We start from the raw sequence: 21,471 nt of genomic DNA, 5'->3' as shown, positions 1-21,471 counted from the left end.
TTCGAAGGTCAGGCGGACACAGTCTAGGAAGCCGACAATGCTGAACGTGCCGCAGGAGGAAGAGGCGACCCTCCTCGTCGGTCGACAGCGAGCTCGTCCCCATCCTACGCGTCGCCAACGAGATCGAGACCCTCAACCCTCGCGTCGCCCACCTCTGTAAATGGAAACCCCACAACTGTTTTCTTCTTCGCTCTATTCGTTTCTGTTTCTTTCTATCTATCTTCCTTTCTTTCAGTTTTCTTTACTGATTTCCCAAGAGCAGTTCCTTACCCTATTGGAAGGAATTTCTACGAATTTCTTCATGTTTGCTCATTTTTTGACATTCGATCTCGGTGGAACTTCTGCAATAGGCGATGATGTCTAATCTAGCTATAAAATAAAAAACATACAAATGCATGCAGGATGGCCGTCCATTAAAACATCAGACCTCCTAAAGATTTGTGCAATTACCTGATCGGTGAATTGGATATGGGAACAGAGAATCCATGTCTGTTTCCTCTTGCTTGTGATGGTTTTTGGGTCTCCAAGGGAGAAAGATGGCTAGGAGTAGTTTTGATGGGTTTTCTAATTTAATTAAGAGTAAGAATTTTTTTGATGATGGAGTTGGAGGCTTAGGTGACTTTGTGTTTGACTAGAAATGAGATTTTGTGTTGTGATAAATTTCAGTCCTCAAAACCCATTACAAAAGGTGCGAAACTATAAGGGGGAAGGAATATAGGGTGATGGCCTTACTGAGAGCATGTTAGGTAGGGATTACTTAATTCATTTCTGCTATCAACTATATGAAATTATAACATTTTCTGCTGGGTTACTTTCCTCGTCTCAAATAAAAGATTATGTTCTTTCTATTTTGATTCGATGAATTTGATTTTTTTTAGAAATCATGAATATTCAAATTTTATTTAGTTTAAAAGTCTTTCTTCCTATCAGTGAAATGATCATAAACTGTTTTATTATTTATAAATATTCTGATATGTAAGTTGTGAAGAACTGATTGTTTATTTCGATTGATATATTTAAAAGAATGAAGTAGTAAAAATGTTTCCCTTTGTAATCCTACATGCCAGCCACAGTGGGCTGGCAGCTGCTGCAATTTGCTTACTGAGGCAGACTACAGCTGACCTGAAATGGTGAGTGTACAGGCATGGATCATGTGTAACACCTTTGATTGCCTTCCCTAAATTCTCAGACGGAACATCATCTAATCTCCCTCGACCTTCACCATTGTCACATCAGCATCACATCCTTGTCCATGGTTCGGGTGTGATGTTTAGGGTGACTAAGATAAAGGAGAAAGAATGAGGAGAATTTGGTCGAATTGATAATTGATCGAGTAAAATAATTTGATTTAGCTATCTCTGGGCTGCTTTTAATTCCTTAATGATATTGGAGATTATTTAATAACGATGAGCAGATTCGAGTGAGAAATCTATGTGTCTTAGGAGATTTTCACTTACTTTCTACTGATCTTTCTTTAGATGGTTTATTGATGCACGTCACATATGTGGTCAAGTTAAAGCCATGATAGCCTGTCACTATCATGTAGTCCTAACTTGCCAAATATTTTTAAATTGAGAAAGGACTTGTTTTTTTATACCTTATTATCTGAGATTGTTTCTAGAGTTTTTTCACATTGTCAGCTAGTTTTAACATTGATTTTTTTCGTGTTAAAAAAAGTTTTGAAATTTTGCCTAACTAATCCGCATAATCTTTTTTGGGCTATTTTATTTCACTTGTTTCTATATTAGAAGATTTTTATTCTTCCAATGAAGGTCGTTTTCATGTATTTGAGAAGGCTCATAAGTTGGATCCTGCGTCAAGCAAGTGTGGCACTCGTCGGTTCAACACATATCTCTTAGACTGGAAGAGGTACATACTTGACTGACCTAATTTTTTCTACACTGATTGAGGCGGACTTCTATATCTTCTGAAACTATGTTAACTTTTCTCGCAGCATAAGTGATTTAATTATTTAATTAATCTCATTTGTGTGTCTACGATGCATTGCAAGATCCATCAGGAGATTTAATAAATTTTAAGAGGTGGAATAAAGTCATAATATCAAGCATCTAGCATTATCACATCGTCTATGAAGTGGACTCAAAGATAGGTTTGAACAAGTATATTAGATGACTGAACTGATCGTGATATTTTACAACCAGAACTGGATTGGAGTTTTCAGATCAATTAATAAAGTCCTTTTAGGTCTTTCTCTATCTCTCCTCGTACTATTAATATTAATCATTTCATCTCTTTTGACTACTACATCTGGAGATCTTCTAAGTACATTCTCATATCATCTTACACAATTTTTTCTTATCTTATCTTATATCGAAGCGATATTTGCTTGTTTACGAATAGAAGTATTTCATTTCCTATCTTTCTTAGTAACTCCATACATCCATCTCAACATTCTCATCTCGGAAACACAAATCATTTATATATGTTGTTTCTTAACTGCTCAATACTTAGATCCAAAAATCTATTATAATAGGAAACATAAATATCTATAAAAGACTCCTGCTTGTCAAATAGTTGTCTTAATCCAAAATATATCTATAATGGGACTCATAAGCACAAAACAACTCATGACACTTGCTCAAGTATTTGGCGAGTATAAGTAAGAAACTTTTATCTGAAAATCCTTGCGAATAAGGAAAACACTATTTTTCTCGATCAGCAACCATACTTGACTAATGTGCATTCTTCGAAGGCCTTACTGGTTTCTATCTTGTGATAAATGATTTTAAGTCACATGTTGCCTCCTCTCATTCTTTAGCTACATGTTCCTTCATGTTCAGGCACAGCCTAACAGTGTAGGTTGAAAAGGCATTATTTTTAGAGTCCAGCTTGTATGAATGTGCTAGCCTGCAAAACTATCTTGGATGTTTGTGCAAAATAACTGAAACTTAGTAGTGGGTGATGTGGGCATGTATCTGTGCCCAAACAAGAAATATGGATTTTCTGATTACATTTTACTCTATCCAGGCTTGAGCAGGAAACGTTGTGGCAAACAAGAGGTAACAATTCACAATTGATTGAAATTTGTGCAGCATAAGTGGAGACCTCTGTCTTGTGGAATGATAACTTATCGTCTTTGCAGAACTTTCTGGTGTGGCGTAAATCTCTAAGCATGTAGTCAGGGGAAACATTGTGGCTAATATAACTAGTCTATTGCTATAACAGAATTGAAATCAGAATTTCCGGATTTGAAAATGGATTTTTTGAATTTGGAATAAGTTCTTTTACTTTGGTAGGTTATGTTATTCTGGAACACATAGGGAACCTCCTTTAGCAAGGAGCTGTATTTATATTACAGGAACAATCCTTGCATATGTTTTCATCAGTTAAAGTACTAATGGATGTTTGAAGTGAATATGTTGTATCACAGTGAACATATCCTATGTTCTTCTATTTGATTGCTAAAATTGTATCCTTGTGTTTTTCATAAGAAAAAATCGGACAATGATACCTGCTTTTATTTTTTTTCAGATAAATGTACTCACTGTCTGTGTGTTCTTATATGGGCAGTTATATTTAGTTATGAGTGGTTTGGAAAGGTCAATTCTGGAGGATCCACGCATTCAGCAAAATGGCAAGCCTCTTGAAAATGCTCTAGCTTCACAGTCAATCTTTCAGCTGGGCTTGTTACTGGTTCTGCCTATGGTTTTGGAAGTTGGTTTGGAGAAGGGATTTCAGACAGCTATTGGTGAATTTATTCTAATGCAGCTGCAACTGGCTTGTGTTGTCTTTACCTACCAGCTTGGGACTAAAGCCCATTACTATGGGAGGACAATACTGCATGGAGGTGCAAAATATAGAACTACGGGCCATGGTTTTGTACTATTTCATGCGAAGTTTTCTGATAACTACCGCATGTACTCCCGCAGCCATTTTTGTTTGAGGACTAGAGCTGTTGATATTGTTGATTGTCTATTAAGTATATGGAAATTCACATCGAAGCTGGACGCTGTACCTGTTCGTCATGTTTTCTGTGTTTCTAGGTTGCTTCACGGATGTTTGCAGCATTTGTATTCAACCCTTCCGGATTTGAGTGGCAGAAGACAGTTGATGATTGGACAGACTGGAAAAAATGGATGGAAAACCTTGGAGGAATTGGGATTGCAGCAGATAGGAGTTGAATCATGATGGGAGAGTGAGCATACTAGAGATCGTCCTGGCTCAACGCTTCTTGATCTTCCAGTATGTCTACGGGTTTGTCATGGCTGGTGATGTTGACCAGTGCTGAAGGTAATGCACTAAACACACGAGAACTGATGATCGCTCGACTAACTTCATGATCAGTCATGTCCAGTAAATGAAAATTCTATATAGATCAACAAAGTGAGACTTGAGGCATAATAACATTGTATTCTGGAATTAAATAATGGGTGCTGAAGCATGAAATATGAGTAACTGATGGGATTGTCTATATTGGTCGAGCTGTTTTTTCAATTACTTAACTGGTACTTTGCACTGCATGCAATGCAGGGCAGTACTTTTTGTATAGTCTAATTCTGGCAAGTTTTCAACTTATGATCCGCATTCTCAGGGTCTTCGCTTCCTTGGTTGTGTCTGCGATGAGAGTCCTGTTCGGTGTATGTGGCCTGACGGTATCGGAGGTTCTTTTCTTGGTCTACAAAAGCTCTGGATTGTAGGTGGTGTCGTCGGAAGGCATGGCTGAGAGGACCTCCCTACCGGTGGTGGGTCCCATGCGGGACCTGAGGTGAATCAACATCTCGACCTGCCTGCCTGTGTCTGCCCCGAAGGGAAGTCGACCGGACGAGTAAACGTAGGATGTATCGCGTTGTCGATTCTTCCTTCCTCGCCATTCTCGTGCCATCCCATCCATGTGATCTTTCGACGCCGCATCACCATGGCTCGAACGACGACCATTCTCTTCCTCGAAGGCGATGGTCTCGCTCGGTGTGCGTGCCTAATAGAAATCTCTCTATTTCTTCTATAAAGTCACCTCTAATAACAATTTTTCCTCCTAACCTATATAAATAGATGATTGACATGAATACAATCAAACTTCTTCGATAAAATTTCTTCGATAAAGCTTCTTCAATCATTCTTCTTATCTTCGTTGCTACCCCAACCGCTGCCTTCATCACACCCGACGTCGCCATCAGGTGCCACCACAATAATGAGGGCCTGTTTTGGTACGGTCGGCTACTCGCCCTCGGTAGTGGATCCCTCTCCAACCCTTGTCTGCTCCTTCCCTCTTCTCCTCCATGCGACTTTCTTCTTCACCGACACCGCCTACATCGACCCCAGGCTCGAGTTGTCCGCCACCGTAGTATCGTCTTCAGGTTGTGATATGCATCAATCACAGTCCGCTGCCTCATTGTCAACTGTCTGTTGGGCTGGCAGCCCAAAGATTCAGCCCATAGTGGGCTTGGGCAGCCTACAGCCCACACCCCCTCTTAGCCTAACCCTAATTAACATTAGGAGGGGTGTGGTGGCTGCGTTTTGGAGGTAGAAAAAGGTTTAAATAGGGCAGCAACGTGGGAGAAGAATAGAGTCATAGGATTCCAAAGAAAAGGAAGAAAACAAGACAGAAAAGGAAGAGAAAGAAAGGGAAAAAGACAAGAACAACGCAGAGAGACTGTTCTCAATCATCTAGCAGTGTTCTTATCTCAGGTTAGATCAAATCTACAGTAGACTCTTGCTGTGATTACTTGGGGAGGTTTTAAATATTGTGGGCAATGACGTAATCCTTATATCCATGTTTTTCTCTTGAGATTGTTGCCAAGGTTTAGGGCAAGAGATTGAGATTTATACATTCATTATTCTCATAGTGGATTATCTCTAGTTTGTCCCGTGGTTTTTACCCTTCATGTTGAAGGGGTTTTCCACGTATATCTTGGTGTTCTGTTTGATTGTGATTTCATTTAATTCCGCTGCATATTATGGTCTTCTAGTATTTGTTCATATACAAAGGTTATTCCTGGTTTATATCCCCCATCAAAAAGGTTTTGGTGATTTAATTTTGGATTTGAACATGGAGGCTAGTAATGTTTCTCGCATAATTAGTTTAAATGGAAACAATTGGATGATATGGAAACCAAGAATGGAAGATCTCTTGTATTGCAAAGATTTGTATAGACCTTTGCAGGGGGGATAGTGCAAAACTCACAACTATGACAGATGATGAGTGGAAGATGTTAGATCGAAAAACAATTGGATTTATTCGACAGTGGTTTGATGATAGTATCTTTCATCATGTTTCTACTGAAATTTCTTCATATTCTCTTTGGAAAAAGTTGGAAAGTCTCTATGAAAGAAAAACAGCAGACAACAAAGCTTTTTTTATCAGAAAATTTGTGAACCTAAAATATAGAGAGGATGCTTCTATTGCTGAACATTTAAATGAAATGCAAAGTATTACTAACCAGTTATCCTCTATGAAAATGTCTCTTGATGATGAGTTGCAGGCATTGTTACTTCTCAGTTCATTACCAGAAAGTTGGGAGACACTGGTGGTTTCCCTCAGTAATTCTGCGCCAGGTGATGTTGTCACTATAAGTCAAATAACAAGCAGTTTGTTGAATGAGGAGTTGAGAAGAAAGAGTTTGACAACATCTCATAATGATTCACAGGCATTTATCTCAGAGAACAGAGAAAGGTCAAAGTCTAGAAGCAGTTCACGCATGGGTAGAAGCAAGTCAAGATCAAAAAAGTATATTGTTTGCTATAACTATGGTGAAAAAGGAATTACAAGAACCAATGTAAGCAACCTAAGAAGAGCAAGAAAAAGGAAAAAGAAGTGGAGTCTACAGAGTCAAAGGATAATACTACAACTACAATGCAAGGTGGTGATTATTTGATTTTGTCTCCTTCTGATGATATTTTTTCTTGTGTGTGTCAGGATCTTGAGTGGGTGATTGACATAGGTGCTTCTTATCATTCTACACCACGAAGAGAGTTTTTTGCTACATACAGGTCTGGAAATTTTGGTATTGTCAAGATGGGCAACTATGACACAAAGACATTATAGGCATGGGTGATATCCATTTAAAGACCAACCTGGGCTGCAAGTTGGTGCTTAAGGATGTGAGGCATGTGGTTGACTTGAGGCTAAATCTAATTTCAGTTGGAAGGCTAGATGATGAAGACTATGAAAGCAGATTTCACAGAGGACAATGAAAGCTCAGTAAGGGTTCTCTTGTTATAGCTAATGGAAAGAAATGTCATACTTTGTACAGGTTGCAGGCTAAAGCTTATGGTGAGTAGTTAAATGCTATAGAAAAAGACTTCAGCATGGAGTTGTGGCATAGGCGATTGGGACACATGAGCGAGAAGGGGCTGCAAGCTCTTTCCAAGAAAGAGGTATTACCAGACCTCAGAGATATATATCTGAACCCTTGTATTGATTGTTTGGCAGGTAAACAACATAGAGTTTCATTTACTACTCCTGCTTTGTCTAGAAAAATGCATGCCTTAGACCGTGTTTATACAGATGTATGTGATCCTTTGAGGACAAAAACTCCTAACAGATCTGTTGATGTTCTTGGTATAAGTGGTGCACTTTATTTTGTCACTTTTATAGATGATTTTTTCAGGAAAATTTGGGCCTATGCTTTGAAGACTAAAGATCATGTGATTAATATCTTCAAAGAGTTTCATGCTATGGTTGAAAGGGAGACAGAAAGGAAATTGAAATGCATAATATCATATAATGGTGGTGAGTATATATGATTGTTTAATGACTATTGCAGGCCACATGGGATCCAACATGAGATGATAGTTCCTGGTACACCTCAGCATAATGCAATTACAGAGAGGATGAACCGCACCATCATGGAAATGATCAGATGTATGCTTTCACAGGCCAAGCTACCCAAAAGGTTTTGGGATGAGGCTTTGAGGACTGCAGTTGATGTGATCAACTTATCACCATGTACAGCCCTAGATGGTAATGTTGTAAAGCATGTATGGTCAGGGAAAGATGTTTCCTACAAGCATTTGAGAGTATTTGGTTGTCGTGCATTTGCACATGTTCCAGATAATGAGAGGTCAAAGCTGGATGGTAAGACTAAAGAATGTATTTTTCTTAGTTACTCACATGATCATTTTGGTTACAGGCTTTGGGACCCAGAAAAGCAGAAGGTGTTTAGAAGCAGAGATGTAGTCTTCTTTGAGGATCAAACTTTTGAAGATTTGAATAAGAAGGCACTAGCCAATACTTCTGTAGAAGAATTAGTAGATTGTGACACAGTTATTCCTCCAGTATATCAATGGGGGAGATGTGTAGGAAGATAGTGTAGAGCCTAATGTTGATCTACCTGCAGGACATGTTGAGCAAGAAGAAGTAGGAGAGCAAGTTCCAGCAGAACCTCAATTGAGAAAATCTTCCAGACAACGTCAACCTTCCAGAAGATACTCTAAAGATGAGTATGTGATGCTTACTGATGCAGGTGAACCAAAGAGTTACTAGGATGCAGTTGAAAGTGAGCAGAAAGAGAAGCAATTGCCGCTTCAGAAAATTCACACAGATGACAACGGAGCAGACATGTTGACGAAGACCTTACCAAAAGAAAGATAGGAGATATGCCGACAGTTGGTCGGTATGGCTTCACATTGAAGACTCATGGAACATCCTCCCTTATGGGTTGAAGGGGGAGGTTGTTGGGCTGGCAGCCCACAGATTCAGCCCATAGTCGGCTTGGGTAGCCCACAGCCCACACCCCCTCTTAACCTAACTCTAATTAACATTAGAAGGGGTGTGATGGCTGCGTTTTGGAGGCAAAAAAAGGCTTAAATAGGGCAGCAACGTGGGAGAAGAATAGAGCCACGGGATTCCAAAGAAAAGGAAGAAAACAAGGCAGAAAAAGAAGAGAAAGAAAGGGAAGAAGACAAGGACAACGCAGAGAGGTTGTTCTCAATCATCTAACAGTGTTCTCATCTCAGGTTAGATCAAATCTACAGTAGACTCTTACTGTGATTACTTGGGGAGGTTTTAGATATTGTGGGCAGTGACGTGATCCTTGTATCATAGTTTTTCTCTTGAGATTGTTGCTAGGGTTTAGGGCAAGATATTGAGATTTGTAAATTCATTATTCTCATAATGGATTATCTCTAGTTTGCCCTGTGGTTTTTACCCTTCACATTGAAGAGGTTTTTCACGTATATCTTGGTGTTTTGTTTGATTATGATTCCATTTAATTCCACTGCATATTATGGTCTTCTAGTATTTGTTCATATACAAAGGTTATTCCTGGTTTATATCCTCCATCATTGTCGATCCTCAACTTCTGCTAAGAGCAAATCGTTGCAAGTTTCTCCACCAAATCGCTACAGCTTCCTCCTATACTGTAGCTTTCTCTTCTGTTGTAGCATCGTTGTAGCTTTCTCTTATGCTGCAGCTTCTTCCTCTTTTTCCATTGCTGCAGCTTTCTCTTCTACTGCAGTCGTCACCGTCGTAACCGCAGCAACAACAACAACGATCTGCTCTTGCCTTACGAAGCCTCTCGTTCGTAAACTGTTTACTTTCCATCGATCCAAGATTGATATCCTTGATAGGAACACCATCTTGTGGGAGCATGATAGTAAATAAGATTTTTCCAACTATATGAGGAAATCATTTATTCTATTAAAGAAAATTCTTCCTCCTAATATGTATAAATAAGAAAGAGATATGTGAATACAATCAAGTTTCTTCAATAAAATTTCTTTAATAAATTTTTTTATCTTTTATTCTTTCTATTCTTTTCGCTTTTACGTGACGGTGATGCTGGAGTACCACAGCGCATTTCCACGTTTGTGGAATCGACAATGTCTACAAGTTCTAGATGTGGAGCATAGCAGCACCGTTGATTCGAGGGCGACTCGAAGGATGACCAGGATTCCATCGACCTGCATGCGGCCATCAGCAGACCTGAAGCTTTCTCGGTACGAATAGGAAGATTGGCGCCCAAGAAAGGCCAGAGAATTATGCCCAAGAAAGTAGTGTGAATACCCTGTCATCCTTCGACGACTTTTCCGTGGAATCAGAAGCCACTGCTCCCAATTCCTTATAATACAATCCCCAAGACTTAAACAAACCATCTCCATCTCCACAGAGAGAGAGAGAGAGAGAGTGTGTGTGTGTGTGTGGAAAGGAGAAGCGAGAGAAGGCCACACTGATCGAGAGGCACAGAGAAACCTCCACCTTCGCGTCCATGGCTGCAGAGAACAAATTCTTCGAGTCGTACAAGAAAGCCCTCACGACTGCAGCCTCGGTGGCAGCGTCTATGATGCTGGCCCGCACCGTCGTCAACGACGTCATTCCTTACGAGCTCCGAGACTACATCTTCTCGAGGTTCGACTGCCTCCGATCCCGCCTGTCCTCTGAGCACACCATCGTCATTGATCAGGCTGAAGGCTACGCATCCAACCTGGTGTTCGACGCTGCCAGGACTTACCTGTCCACCAGGATCAACCGCAGCATGCGATCCCTGCGAGTAAGCATGGTGGAGGAAGGCAAAAGCATGGTGGTCTCGCTAGAACCGGGCGAGGAGATGATCGATGTCTACCAAGACATCGAATTCAAGTGGCAACTGATCAGCCAACAAGTCGACCGATCGTCAAGCCACACCAACAACCGTTTCTCGAGCTCCGCCACCGAGTCGAGGTCGTTCGTGGTCAGCTTCCACCAGAAGCACAAAGACAAGATCCTCCACTCCTACTTGCCCTTCATCCTCGAGCAAGCCAAGGCCATCAGAGAGCAGGACAGGACGCTGCAGCTCCACATGAACGAGGGGGACGGGTGGTGCCCCATAAACCTCCACCACCCTTCCACGTTCGACACATTGGCGATGGACCCCAAGCTCAAGGCGGCGGTGATGGAGGATCTCGCGAGATTCGTGAAGCGGAAGGACTACTACAGTAGGATCGGCAAAGCCTGGAAGCGCGGCTATCTTCTCTACGGGCCGCCGGGGACTGGCAAATCGAGCTTGATCGCCGCCATGGCCAACTATCTCAAGTTCGACATCTACGATCTGGAGCTTGCTGAAGTAAATTGGAATACCACCCTGCGCAGATTGCTGGTGGGGATGTCAAACCGGTCGATCCTCGTGGTGGAGGACATCGATTGCTCCGTGGATCTGCAGAAGCGGGACGAGAAGGAATCCGACGCCACGTCTCCGTCCACGTCCAATGATGATAAGGTCAGATGCGATCCTCCACTCCTCTCTTGCAGAGCAGGACTAATCAAGCACATGATCATCCATCAAGTAATTAGCAATCACTTACCAGAGATGTCTGCTCATGTGTTACAGATAACGCTGTCGGGGTTGCTCAACTTCATCGACGGGCTATGGTCGACCAGCGGAGAAGAGCGAATCATCGTGTTGACCACCAACTACAAGGATCGACTCGACCCTGCTCTTCTCCGACCTGGCAGAATGGACATGCACATCCACATGGGCTACTGCGGGCCTCACGCGTTCAGAGTGCTGGCCTCCAACTACCACGCCATCGACGAGCACAGCTTGTTTGCAGACATCGAAGGGCTGATACGGGAGGTGGAGGTGACCCCTGCGGAGGTCGCCGAACAGCTGATGCGGAGCGATGACGCCGACACTGCACTGGAGGGGCTGCTCGAGTACCTCCGAGCAAAGACGATGGAAGCCGAAGCTTAGTTTCCACACAAGGATTCGAGACGATGACGAAAAAGGGCATATGCGTATAGGCCAAGCACCTGCCCATGACTTGCGGAAGGAACCACTGGAGCGTCTTACGATTTCATCTCAATGCATCAGAGAAACCGAATAATAACAATAATAATCAAGAGAGAGTACATTGCAAAGGATGCATGGCATCGTGATAACACTTACCTCAATCAACGACGTGATGAACATATTGACAGAGTCAAAAAGCAAAAAAAAAGACCAAGTGAGATTTGCGACTACAAACTTCTCTGTTTTTGCAGTGATTACTGAATCAATTATTAATAAACAATGTCGTCTCACACGTAACAAAAGTGCTGCACCTGCAACAGTTGACAGGAGAGAGCAAGCAAAACAGAGGAGTTACCTACAGACTCCTCTGTTTCTAAAGGCCTTTCTGAATCACCGGAGAAAACAACATATCGTGATAGAATGCGACTTCGAATAAGATATGAGAGGTCTGCCGCAGCTCCCACCTAAGCTCATTGCTGCTTTTGATTTCTGGCAATAATAAGATGAAATGGTTCACGTCAACAGGAAATCTATATGCACTCTTGTGATCGATTCTCTTGTTGATTGTTTGCTTCAGGTCTTCTGACAAGAAGGAATTAAATTTTGCCTGCGCTATAAATAAAGCTTTGCCATGGGGCGAAGGTAAAATCTAAAAGGAGCTCGCTCCTCCTGATGGGTCCTCGGGAAGCCGTCATCAACCGAGAAGGGAACCCATTTCCTGTGACCTCATCCCATGTATATGTGACCATACATGACTATCAATTGTTATGCTTATGCTGCAGTTTTCCTCTATGCGATCCTATATTTCGACGCATACGTACGCCTGTGAGCTCCGTTAATAGCTTCTGGTCTCAGAAGAAATTGAATCGCCTTGATTGCATCTGCCTGACAGAAATCATTGGATGGAAGCAAGAAAACACTCGGTGGTTTGATTGATATCAGTCGAAAGCTGAGGAGAAACTGTTTGCAAGATTGGAAATATATACTGCGTGAGAACAAAGATTAATGGAATCTGCCAGACGAGTGATGGCATGAATGATATGGACGATGCTGATAAGTGGATGGAGGAATCCAAGAATAAAGGTGTCTTCTCCAAACTGGTGCGAGAATCATTTAATTGTTGAAAGAGATAGCTCTTACTGCCAAAATACTGTCTCATTTAATGGCTTAGCATTACAATTCATATATCATGTCTGCTAGGCGAAATCTTAGATTCTCTTTCCTACATGAGAACAAAGGAGAAATGCTACATATTTATATATAAACACACACCCACCCACCCTCAAAAAGAAATCCAACTATGTGTTGGAACTATTATATCCAAGAACAGATCTTGATATGTGGAATGGCTTCATGAGGAAAAAGGCCTCAGAAAAGGTCCATGTACGTCACACAACCAAGTTCTACGTGGATCCAAAACTTAGTCTTGTCCTTAATGAAACGAAAAATATGCGTAGCAGGTCCACTTGCCGATCAGTGTCTCCACCCCTGCAGATAAACAAATGAAAAGATGCTAAATGGTATGCCTTGGGTGACGGCATGGAACAAGAAGGGAACCCACCCGAGGCGTAAGCTCGACTCCACAGATAGAGCACACAACACAACAAAAATCAAAGTAATTAAAATGAAAGTATATCTATCAATAATAAACGCCTCTCTCTCTCTCTCTCTCTCTCTCTCTCTCTCTCTCTCTCTCTCTCCCCGTGAGATCATATCGATCAGTGATTAATGGTCAAAAGAAACAAGGAGAGAGCGCAGAGGAAGAAACCGTGAAATGTTGACGATGACCCCGCGCCGACCCAACCAGAGTCCACCAGCAGCGGTATGTCGTCGCCGGTACCGCCGGGGACGGAGCAGGAGGTGGGATCCACGCCGGTAGGGGAGGCCATGAAGGCGCGGAAGACGAGGGCAGCCACATGCAGGTAGTGGGCCCGGTTCTCATCTAACAGCCATGTCAGACCCATGAGCTGGCACTCCCTCTGCCGGTCCATCGCCGTCACGTCACTGGTCACCCCCTCCGCTTCCTCGCTCCGTAGCTGTAACACGCACAGAAAAAAGAATCAAACCAAGTAAGGGGCGTGTACAAAGGTCAGCAAATGGTTGTGTCAGAGAGACCGACATGGCAAGACATGCTGCCTGATCGCAAGAAACGTCAGAGAAAACGTCAAAGGTCAGCAAATGGAAGTCCCTCTTCACAATTATTGTTAGTGCATGGATGGATTGGTAACTCGGGAGCAGAGAGTCCAGTGAATCTATCAAAAACTACATATTGCTATCACGTGCATGTATTCTTTTGCATGCTTTTTATACTCGTACACGTGAGGTAGCTTTTGGTTCAACTTATTCGAACAGTCATTACAGTCCTTTGATTACCAATATCATCGTCATGTTGATCTAAACACTCTCTCGTTTTCTGAGAGTAATAAATCAGGCAGTAGAACAATAAATTGAGGCCAACAAAGTGAATGCAATGTACATTTAATAAAAAGGAATTAGAAAGCAACAGGAAGCAGGTGGAGTAGGAAGGGGGACGGAGGTCACCTGATAGAGAGAGTGGAGGCAGCGGGTGCAGCCATCGAGCTCCGGTAGGCGGCACTCGGTCTGTATTAGCGTCGCCGTGTCCTCATTTGCGGGCACCCACCGCCCACCGGCGGCGGAGGCCACGAAGGGCCCGGGGCAGTGGAGGCGGCGGAGGCGGACGCCGCAGTAGCAGTACGTCAAGTCGCAGGTCTCGTTGGGCCGGGGGAGCAGCACGCCGCGGGCTCGCAGGGCCACCTCCGCCGCCGAAGCGCAGCCCTCGGAATCGTCGGGCGGGTCCGGCACGGCGCTCCCGTTGTTGGAAGCCGGGGAGAGGACGGCGAGGGCCGCAGCGGCATGGGCGGCGTGAAGGGAAGCGGCCAGGGAAGGGCAGCAGCGGCTGAGTGTGGCCGAGTGGGAGTGGGAGTCCGAGCCGGAGTCAACCGGAGAGCAGGCGGTGGCGATGTCGTGAAGGAGGTCGTCGGGGATGTCGAGTGGGCAGGCTGCCGAGGACCACTCCGGCGAGGCGGGGACGGTGGCCGGATGAGGGTCTGTGGCAGCGGAGGAGAGGAGGAGGAACAGAAGAACCAAGATGGTGACAAAGGGGAGCACTCGAGGCATCACTACTCCTCTTCACTTGTTAATATCCCACCAGCCTTCCTCAATGTTGCTGCTACTGTTGCCGCTGCTTTGCGCTTATTCGACGTGGTGGTGGTGTGGAAGAAGAAGGACAAGACCAGAAAGATCAGTAGATGGAGGAGGCGGCACTGTGGTGGCGGCTTCAGTAGTAGCTGCATGCCGGCCAGGCAAGAAGCACAGGGAACAAACCCTTCATGCGGACAGAAATATCAGTATCTCGATGACATGGCATTTGATCATTGGCTTCATTTATCAGTACAATCACATCAAGTCCCTGCAGCCAAAAACTCCATCGATTCATTTGGAACACGAATATGATGGCGGCATCAAATAGAATCACGCAGGAATTACTATTAAAGCAATTCATTATTGCTCGAGAATAGTTCGAAGGTTATGTGTGCTATGAGCTATATAGGTGTTCAAGACTCTTCTTGTAATGGGAATGCTCGTCCACAACGCATATTTTAGCTGACAATTTCTTTGGGATAAGAGGAAAATAATAATAAGTGAGAATTAGATGCATTTTATGATCAGACTAATAGGGAAACCAAACAAGCTCAAGTTTGGATTATTATATAATTATTATTTTTGCTTTTCGAAGGTTTAAATATTTATTTGATTATTTGAAAATCTAGTGCTTTCTGTGAGTCTCTCTCTCTCTCTCTTTTGCTTTCGTGAATAATTGGTAGCAGGTGACAATAAATGCGTTGACATTGACATCCAACTGCACACGATAGCAAATTCACTGCCATTATGCATGAAATCTCATCATCGGTTTCCCAATTTACCCCTCTATGTGATGTTACCTTACCACCCTTATCATCATACCCTCCACCATCTCTCGCCATTACCAGTGCATCAATTATTGCATGCCTCAGTCTTCTCTTCCCTTCTTCATCTTTCACCTCTTTCTTTTCCTCCTTTTGAACCCTGGACATGCTTCTGAAGGTCATCTCTTCGCTTCTTTTGTTCCTGTTGTTCTTTGATCGCCTTCGATTGAGTGTCTCCGACTTCTCCTCACCGGAATGTCCATATCCGTGCCTTCCGCCGCCCACGTCGGTCATGAATTACCCTCCACCACCGCCATCAGAGCCTCAGTGGGGTTACCCTCCGCCGCCGGGGACTCCGTCTGATGGATACTACACGCCGCCATCAGGTTACCTGCCGTACTACTCTCCAACGTATTACACCCTTCCTGCACCTCCGCCGCCTGATCCGATCCTCCCGTACTTCCCTTTCTACTACAAGAGGCCGCCGCCGCCGCCCCGGTCCTCCGCCGCTATAGCTCGCAGTGGTGCAATCTGTGTGCCTTTGTTCACAGTGTTACTTCCATTTCTTATCTGGTAGCGGACATATATACCTCGTATGTGTTCCTCATTTCCCCGCCATATACTGATTACATTTCATCTTGCTTCCAACATATGGACAAACAACGTTTGATAGATCTTGTGTTTAAGCAACTTAGCTAGGGATGTACTTAAATCACGTTTATTCAATGCTCAGACGCGATTTGATTGTGCATTCACAGCTTAATTTCTGGCTAGTTTGGATGCCTGAGATAAATACCTGAATTGTTATGTAAATAATGGTTGATTGTGCTGCAGTTTTGGCTTTTCAATCGCACTGCAATTTATATTTTCTGCAGACATATAGCAAGATCGGTGGTTGTCAGTGTATATATCATCGGTCCATAAAAATAATTAAAAAGGTGGTGTTGTAATTGACAATTTAAAGCAGCATCAAACTGGCAGAAACGATGGCTTCTTTGAAGAAGCTTGCAGGGATAGGATACAACGGAGTCGTAATGCAAATCTACATAGAGTTCATACAATAAGGTGTGGTGCAAAGTCACAATCCTACTATGAAAGTGAGTACGAAGGGAAAGTTGTGAACAGCTGCTCGACAACTCATTTGATCGATGTGTCACTCATCCCTACCGTTTATTCATTTATTTAGGTCTGATGACGAATAGTCATTGTTGATTAGTTTTGACATGCTATTACGTACGTTGCATGAGCGAGCCTGCGTTCAGTGCTCTCGTCCACACCCACAGATACGTGCAATCGTTGATTACGAATAACATTTACAGGTTAAATCTCTTTTGATAGCTTTCCTGGACAAGATGACCGTCGTAGTTAATTTTTGCAGTGACAGTAGTAGTAGTAGTAGCGACATGACCTGACGTGACCTCCTTAGTTTACTTCAGCTCTCAATAACATGAACCAATCTCATGTCCATCCCGCGAAGTGCTTCTTACCAGAACCTCTATGATGGGCATCGGCTGGACATAGTGCGAAAGGCTAGAGAGCTCCTTCGTCTCTCTTCCGAGACAGACAGAAAACGAGCCTTCTTTCTTCGAACGAGTACTCTGTCGCGTCTCCTTCCCCTGTCCCGTCCGCTGCAACTTTCCTCGGACTTTTAGGAGTTGATACCGGCATGGCCTTCGTGGTCTCTTTCACGTCTTCTGCTGCACCATCAATGGGTTTAGACTTGAGAGGGTATGGAGAGAATGTTGCGAACTGGAAGTAAAGGAGGCAAAGGGTTTACAGGGGCTGCTTGTTTCAAAAGTAGCAGTAGCTGTAGCGTTCGATGATGACTTCTCTGAAAGACCAGCATTGTCTATGCCTCTCGTACCTACGGAAGAAAAAATGTCGTTTCCACGATTAATTGCTTGCACCGTTTGAGATGCATGATCCTTACATTTGAAATTGATTTTGATCAGAAACTAACCAGTAGAAACAGTACCCACTTCATATGCCTTCTTGGGTGAGTTTGTAGCAGCTGCACCAAGAGATATCCTTTGGGATGGACTCAACGTCAATGTCTTGTGTGTTTTTTTGAAACTCTGAAGCTTTGCTGGGCTTGGTTTGGACCCATAAAGCACTTCTTTCTCAGCTGTGAGTTGTCCCTGGAGCTTCTTCTGATCCTGAATCATGAATGTTTTGTGAATTCATAGTCGAGCAATTACAAAAAAAAAACGTCATAGTTCAGGTGAAGATTTCTATAAGAAAAGCATTACTCTCTGCCTCTTGCGCTCTTGTTCTTTCTCTTGACTCACTGTGATGTATTGCTCCAGCATTGACAGAAGGGGGGCCTGAAATTGAATGCAAAAGGAGAGAGTGCGTTCCTTAATCATGTCTGCCTTACACACAATGGCCACGATGGATTGTAAATGCTTACACCGTCATATATGAACTCAGTGCCCCTTTCTTTCTCCCATGCGGTTACTTTGTTTTCCAGAGTGTCCACCATTGCTGCACAAGATACAATAAGTAGCCGGAAAACATCGTACAATCTATTTACTTGCATGCAGAACACAGCAAGAGAGCTTTTACGATATATGTATGGTGTTCTATATCCTGGACAATTCTGAATCCTAACCTGGAATCTTGCTGACTAAAGCACGAGCCTTTTCGGCACGCTTCAGTGTTAAGTGAGCACCTCTTCCAGCGCTATAACGGTTTTCATCCTACAATAACCAGGAACAACAATTGTGAACAATTTCAGATAAGAATTGAGGAAGCTTTCATTGTTAATTTACCGAAATCTCTAACCCTATTGTACTCTTCTAGCCAAGCCTCCTCTTCACATGCAGCCAACCATTTTTCTACACGTTCGAGAATGTCTTTCCTGCTAAAAGCTTCTTCTTTAGCAGTTGAAATCTGAGCTTCTATGTGCTCTAACACTAAAGATGCATCAGTGGCTCCTGCAGCCAGCAAAATGGGATTACGATGACCGAGGAATGTGGGCAACAAAATGGGCAAGGAAAAAACGAACTTATGAAATATGTCATCACTCACGAAAATCATCTTGTTACCTGCCTCAACAGCATCGATTGAAAATTCTGGTTCATAGTCTGCTTCTGCAACCAGATGAGTTCTCCGACGAATCTCTTCTAGCTCAGTTTTCTTCCTCAGAACTAGCTCTTTCAACTTGCTAGCTTTTAACTGTTCGAGTCTTAAAACTTCTGCTTCCACCTGTGGGAAAAAATTTAAAAAACATTGCAAATATAACTTGAAATGAACAATTCCTGTGGAGGGAACATTAGAACAACTCAAATGGGAAACCCTCAGTCGCTTCATACATAATTGATGAAGTCCATGGAAAGAGCATTGGGCTCTGTAAACTCTTGCTCTGATGCAGCTATATTACATGTTACTTTCTGGAATTGCTGTTGTTCCTCATTTGGTGTGTCCATCAGATTCCACAACTCCAACATGGCAGTCACCAGATCTTGAAGCTGGCATAGGTCATGGTTCAACTTGGAATATCAGAATATTTAAACTCGCAAAAGAACATTTACAGTAACTTCAATTACCTTCTGCATTCTTTTTATCTTGATCTTTCGCATGTTTTCAATAGCAGATGCAAGACTTTCTATGGTGTTGTTGCTGATGTTCTTTGATCCTTCATCTTGGTCTAAGCCGGGTTGTACCTCTCTGATTGTTTCTTTGAAATCAATGCCAACTACAAGGCACAATTTTTTCAGAGTATTCAAGTGATCCATGACTTGCCTCAACCGCTCGCTCTAGATTAACAAGTCTGAAAATTAGCAACGGCAGCTGCTCTGAAACGTTTCTAAAGAAAAAAAGAACAGAGCAGGATCTAAAGACTCCAACCTTCTCCTTCTGAAGTGATTGTAGCTGTGTCTGCAAATCTTCTAGTATTCTAACGGACAGGTCAGATCCATCAATTGCAAACTTAGATGGATCATACTCAGTAGGACAAATCTCAGTTGAGATCTTTTGTATCTGATCCAGAACCTCTAAAAATTGGTTCAGTCTTTCACTTTTCCTCTTGTGCATCTCTTCCAGCTTCAGGGCAGTGGCCTTCAGCTGCTCCTTTAAGAAGCCAGGACTCTTATTGGATAAAAAACATGACCGACATAAGCAACATTAATCTTCTTATTATCATATCTAGAACAGGAGAAAATAGCAGTGAATAATCTATACACCACCACTGAACCAATGAGAGATAGAAAGGATCAAATAGACTACCATAAAGTCATGAGACGAGACAAACCTGCCTTATATGCACTGGTCGTTCGCCCATGGAAGAACATATGGCTACTATCTCTGCTTCAGAATCAGCAATTTGTTGCTGCAGCTGAGCTCTATACAGGTTTGCCTGATCAACCTTTCTTCTGTACACATTTAGGCACTCCTGTTCTAGTTCAAGAAGCATTTTATCCTTTTCGGCATCAGATTCACCAAGTTCATCCCATATAACCTGAGGCAATAGTATTCATTAAGTAAGCAAATTTTGCTGGATCTATAAATCATGCTATGTGCCGATAGATGAGGCATCAGGATCTCCAGAAGCGACACAATTGAGTATGCGACCGATCAACTGATAAAACAGTGTCGACTGGGCTTGTTACATCTCATAAATGTGACAAGCTGCATGTTTTTGTAAACATGATGCTTTTTTCGGTCTCAAGAATCCATATGTACATGTCCCATTCTATCACTTTCTCGTTCAGCAAATGGAGAATGAAGAAACTGAAAAGAATTAGGTGAAACTGTAAGGAACCTGAAGCTCATCGAGAAGAGATTCACATGTTGTTTCAACTTGTGGGAGTGGATCATTGGGATTACGAGCCATGGTAAAGCCACTGTTCTCTGCAAGAAATTCAGAAAGAAAAAATAATAAGGGCGATCCAAATATCACCATCGAACCAGAAAGTTTGAAAATGGTCGGGCATCCAAGAATTATTCATTTTTTCTTTTTTATATTCTTCTTATAATCTTCTCGCACATAAAACTCGAGGAAAAACACAATGTTGGTTCGTATAGATACACCAAGAAATAATAATAGTAATAATAAAGCCATCGATGAGGCAATGTCAAGTAAAATGAGGAATCAAGCAAATTACTTCACATATCTGGTTACAATTGGACGAAATCCAGCAACGAGAGGAAACAGAGATATCATATTTCCTTGGGAAAGGATTTTAAGAAAACCAAACCTGGCGTCAATTTTCAAGTTAAGGGATTAAGGAACTCAACAAGCCATCCCAAATGACGATTATGTTCTACTGTACTTAATGATAGACGATCAAATCTCTTGTCCTGATTAGGTATTCCTTATAACCATCGTCTCCTCGTCCTGGTTTAGGGTCAGAAATCTAATTTCAGGAATCCCAATCAAGAACGATAAAAAGAAAAGAAAGATGTGCTTATTTCAGCCAATCAATTACGGTATCTCCCTTTCCAATGAATTTGGCATTTGCTTACCAATACGGACGGCCAGAAGCCTGAATGAATCTGCGAAACCTGCGAAGTTGAAGGCCGATGAATCAGAGAACCAAATTGAAGGCACTGCATTCGCGTCCTACCTACGAAAGATCAATAGACCGTCAAATCCATGGCCAACGCCAAAACAGCCTAGAGAAGAAATGCCACCGTAGAAAAGAGGAGAGAGTTTGCACCCGAGAGACGAAACCGCCCGACGAAGCAGGATTTGGATTTGGGACGCCGGCAGCAGAAGGTAGAATCGAGAAATGGAGAGAAAAGGATGGGGAATTGGGCGCAAGTTTTCGCACGGACGTCCGTATCATCATGTAATTTAAATTTAGTAAATGTTCTATTATTTGTTTTTTTTTATTGGTTTATTTTTAATTCGTTTAATACGGAAACGGGAGAGGGGG

The 21,471-nt window shown here is 42.7% G+C and overlaps 5 protein-coding genes across 7 annotated transcripts; 3 read left to right on the top strand and 2 right to left on the bottom strand.

Moving 5' to 3' along the window:
• Positions 1-51: 51 nt before the first annotated feature.
• Positions 52-4,515, top strand: LOC135673455 (putative callose synthase 8). Its single transcript, XM_065182440.1, has 3 exons — positions 52-156; positions 1,773-1,869; positions 3,561-4,515. Exon 3 carries the CDS (start codon positions 3,664-3,666, stop codon positions 4,147-4,149), a length of 486 nt encoding a protein of 161 aa, XP_065038512.1. The 5' UTR covers positions 52-156; positions 1,773-1,869; positions 3,561-3,663; the 3' UTR covers positions 4,150-4,515.
• A 5,553-nt stretch (positions 4,516-10,068) lies between these two features.
• LOC135673451 (protein HYPER-SENSITIVITY-RELATED 4-like) lies at positions 10,069-11,815 on the top strand. The gene is made up of 2 exons (XM_065182437.1): positions 10,069-11,153; positions 11,265-11,815. Exons 1-2 carry the CDS (start codon positions 10,167-10,169, stop codon positions 11,625-11,627), a joined length of 1,350 nt encoding a protein of 449 aa, XP_065038509.1. The 5' UTR covers positions 10,069-10,166; the 3' UTR covers positions 11,628-11,815.
• Positions 11,816-12,901: 1,086 nt separating this feature from the next.
• LOC135673452 (uncharacterized GPI-anchored protein At4g28100-like) lies at positions 12,902-14,983 on the bottom strand. The gene is made up of 3 exons (XM_065182438.1): positions 14,208-14,983; positions 13,435-13,702; positions 12,902-13,154 (listed from the first exon to the last, which is right to left on the bottom strand). The coding sequence occupies exons 1-3, from the start codon at positions 14,802-14,804 to the stop codon at positions 13,099-13,101; spliced, it is 921 nt and encodes a 306-aa protein (XP_065038510.1). The 5' UTR covers positions 14,805-14,983; the 3' UTR covers positions 12,902-13,098.
• A 901-nt stretch (positions 14,984-15,884) lies between these two features.
• On the top strand, positions 15,885-16,169 carry LOC135675206 (leucine-rich repeat extensin-like protein 3). The gene has a single exon (XM_065185483.1). It carries the CDS (start codon positions 15,885-15,887, stop codon positions 16,167-16,169), a length of 285 nt encoding a protein of 94 aa, XP_065041555.1.
• Positions 16,170-16,976: 807 nt separating this feature from the next.
• LOC135673450 (65-kDa microtubule-associated protein 3-like) lies at positions 16,977-21,377 on the bottom strand. Of its 3 annotated transcripts, none has more exons than XM_065182434.1 (15): positions 21,253-21,377; positions 21,059-21,159; positions 20,355-20,443; positions 19,845-20,051; positions 19,442-19,681; positions 19,141-19,350; positions 18,907-19,062; positions 18,640-18,799; positions 18,377-18,528; positions 18,204-18,291; positions 18,003-18,076; positions 17,842-17,916; positions 17,553-17,748; positions 17,370-17,456; positions 16,977-17,289 (listed from the first exon to the last, which is right to left on the bottom strand). In XM_065182434.1, exons 3-15 carry the CDS (start codon positions 20,424-20,426, stop codon positions 17,123-17,125), a joined length of 1,884 nt encoding a protein of 627 aa, XP_065038506.1. In that variant the 5' UTR covers positions 20,427-20,443; positions 21,059-21,159; positions 21,253-21,377; the 3' UTR covers positions 16,977-17,122. The 3 variants fall into 3 exon arrangements, with proteins under 3 accessions (XP_065038506.1, XP_065038507.1, XP_065038508.1); XM_065182436.1 differs by having other exon boundaries at positions 17,147-17,286; XM_065182435.1 differs by lacking the exons at positions 21,059-21,159; positions 21,253-21,377 and adding an exon at positions 20,791-20,925.
• Between the last annotated feature and the right edge of the window lie 94 nt (positions 21,378-21,471).

The sequence above is a fragment of the Musa acuminata genome, chromosome BXJ1-5 (genome assembly GCF_036884655.1).
Source record: "Musa acuminata AAA Group cultivar baxijiao chromosome BXJ1-5, Cavendish_Baxijiao_AAA, whole genome shotgun sequence".
NCBI classification, from domain to species: domain Eukaryota; kingdom Viridiplantae; phylum Streptophyta; class Magnoliopsida; order Zingiberales; family Musaceae; genus Musa; species Musa acuminata.
This window is presented reverse-complemented; position numbering and strand designations above follow the sequence as displayed.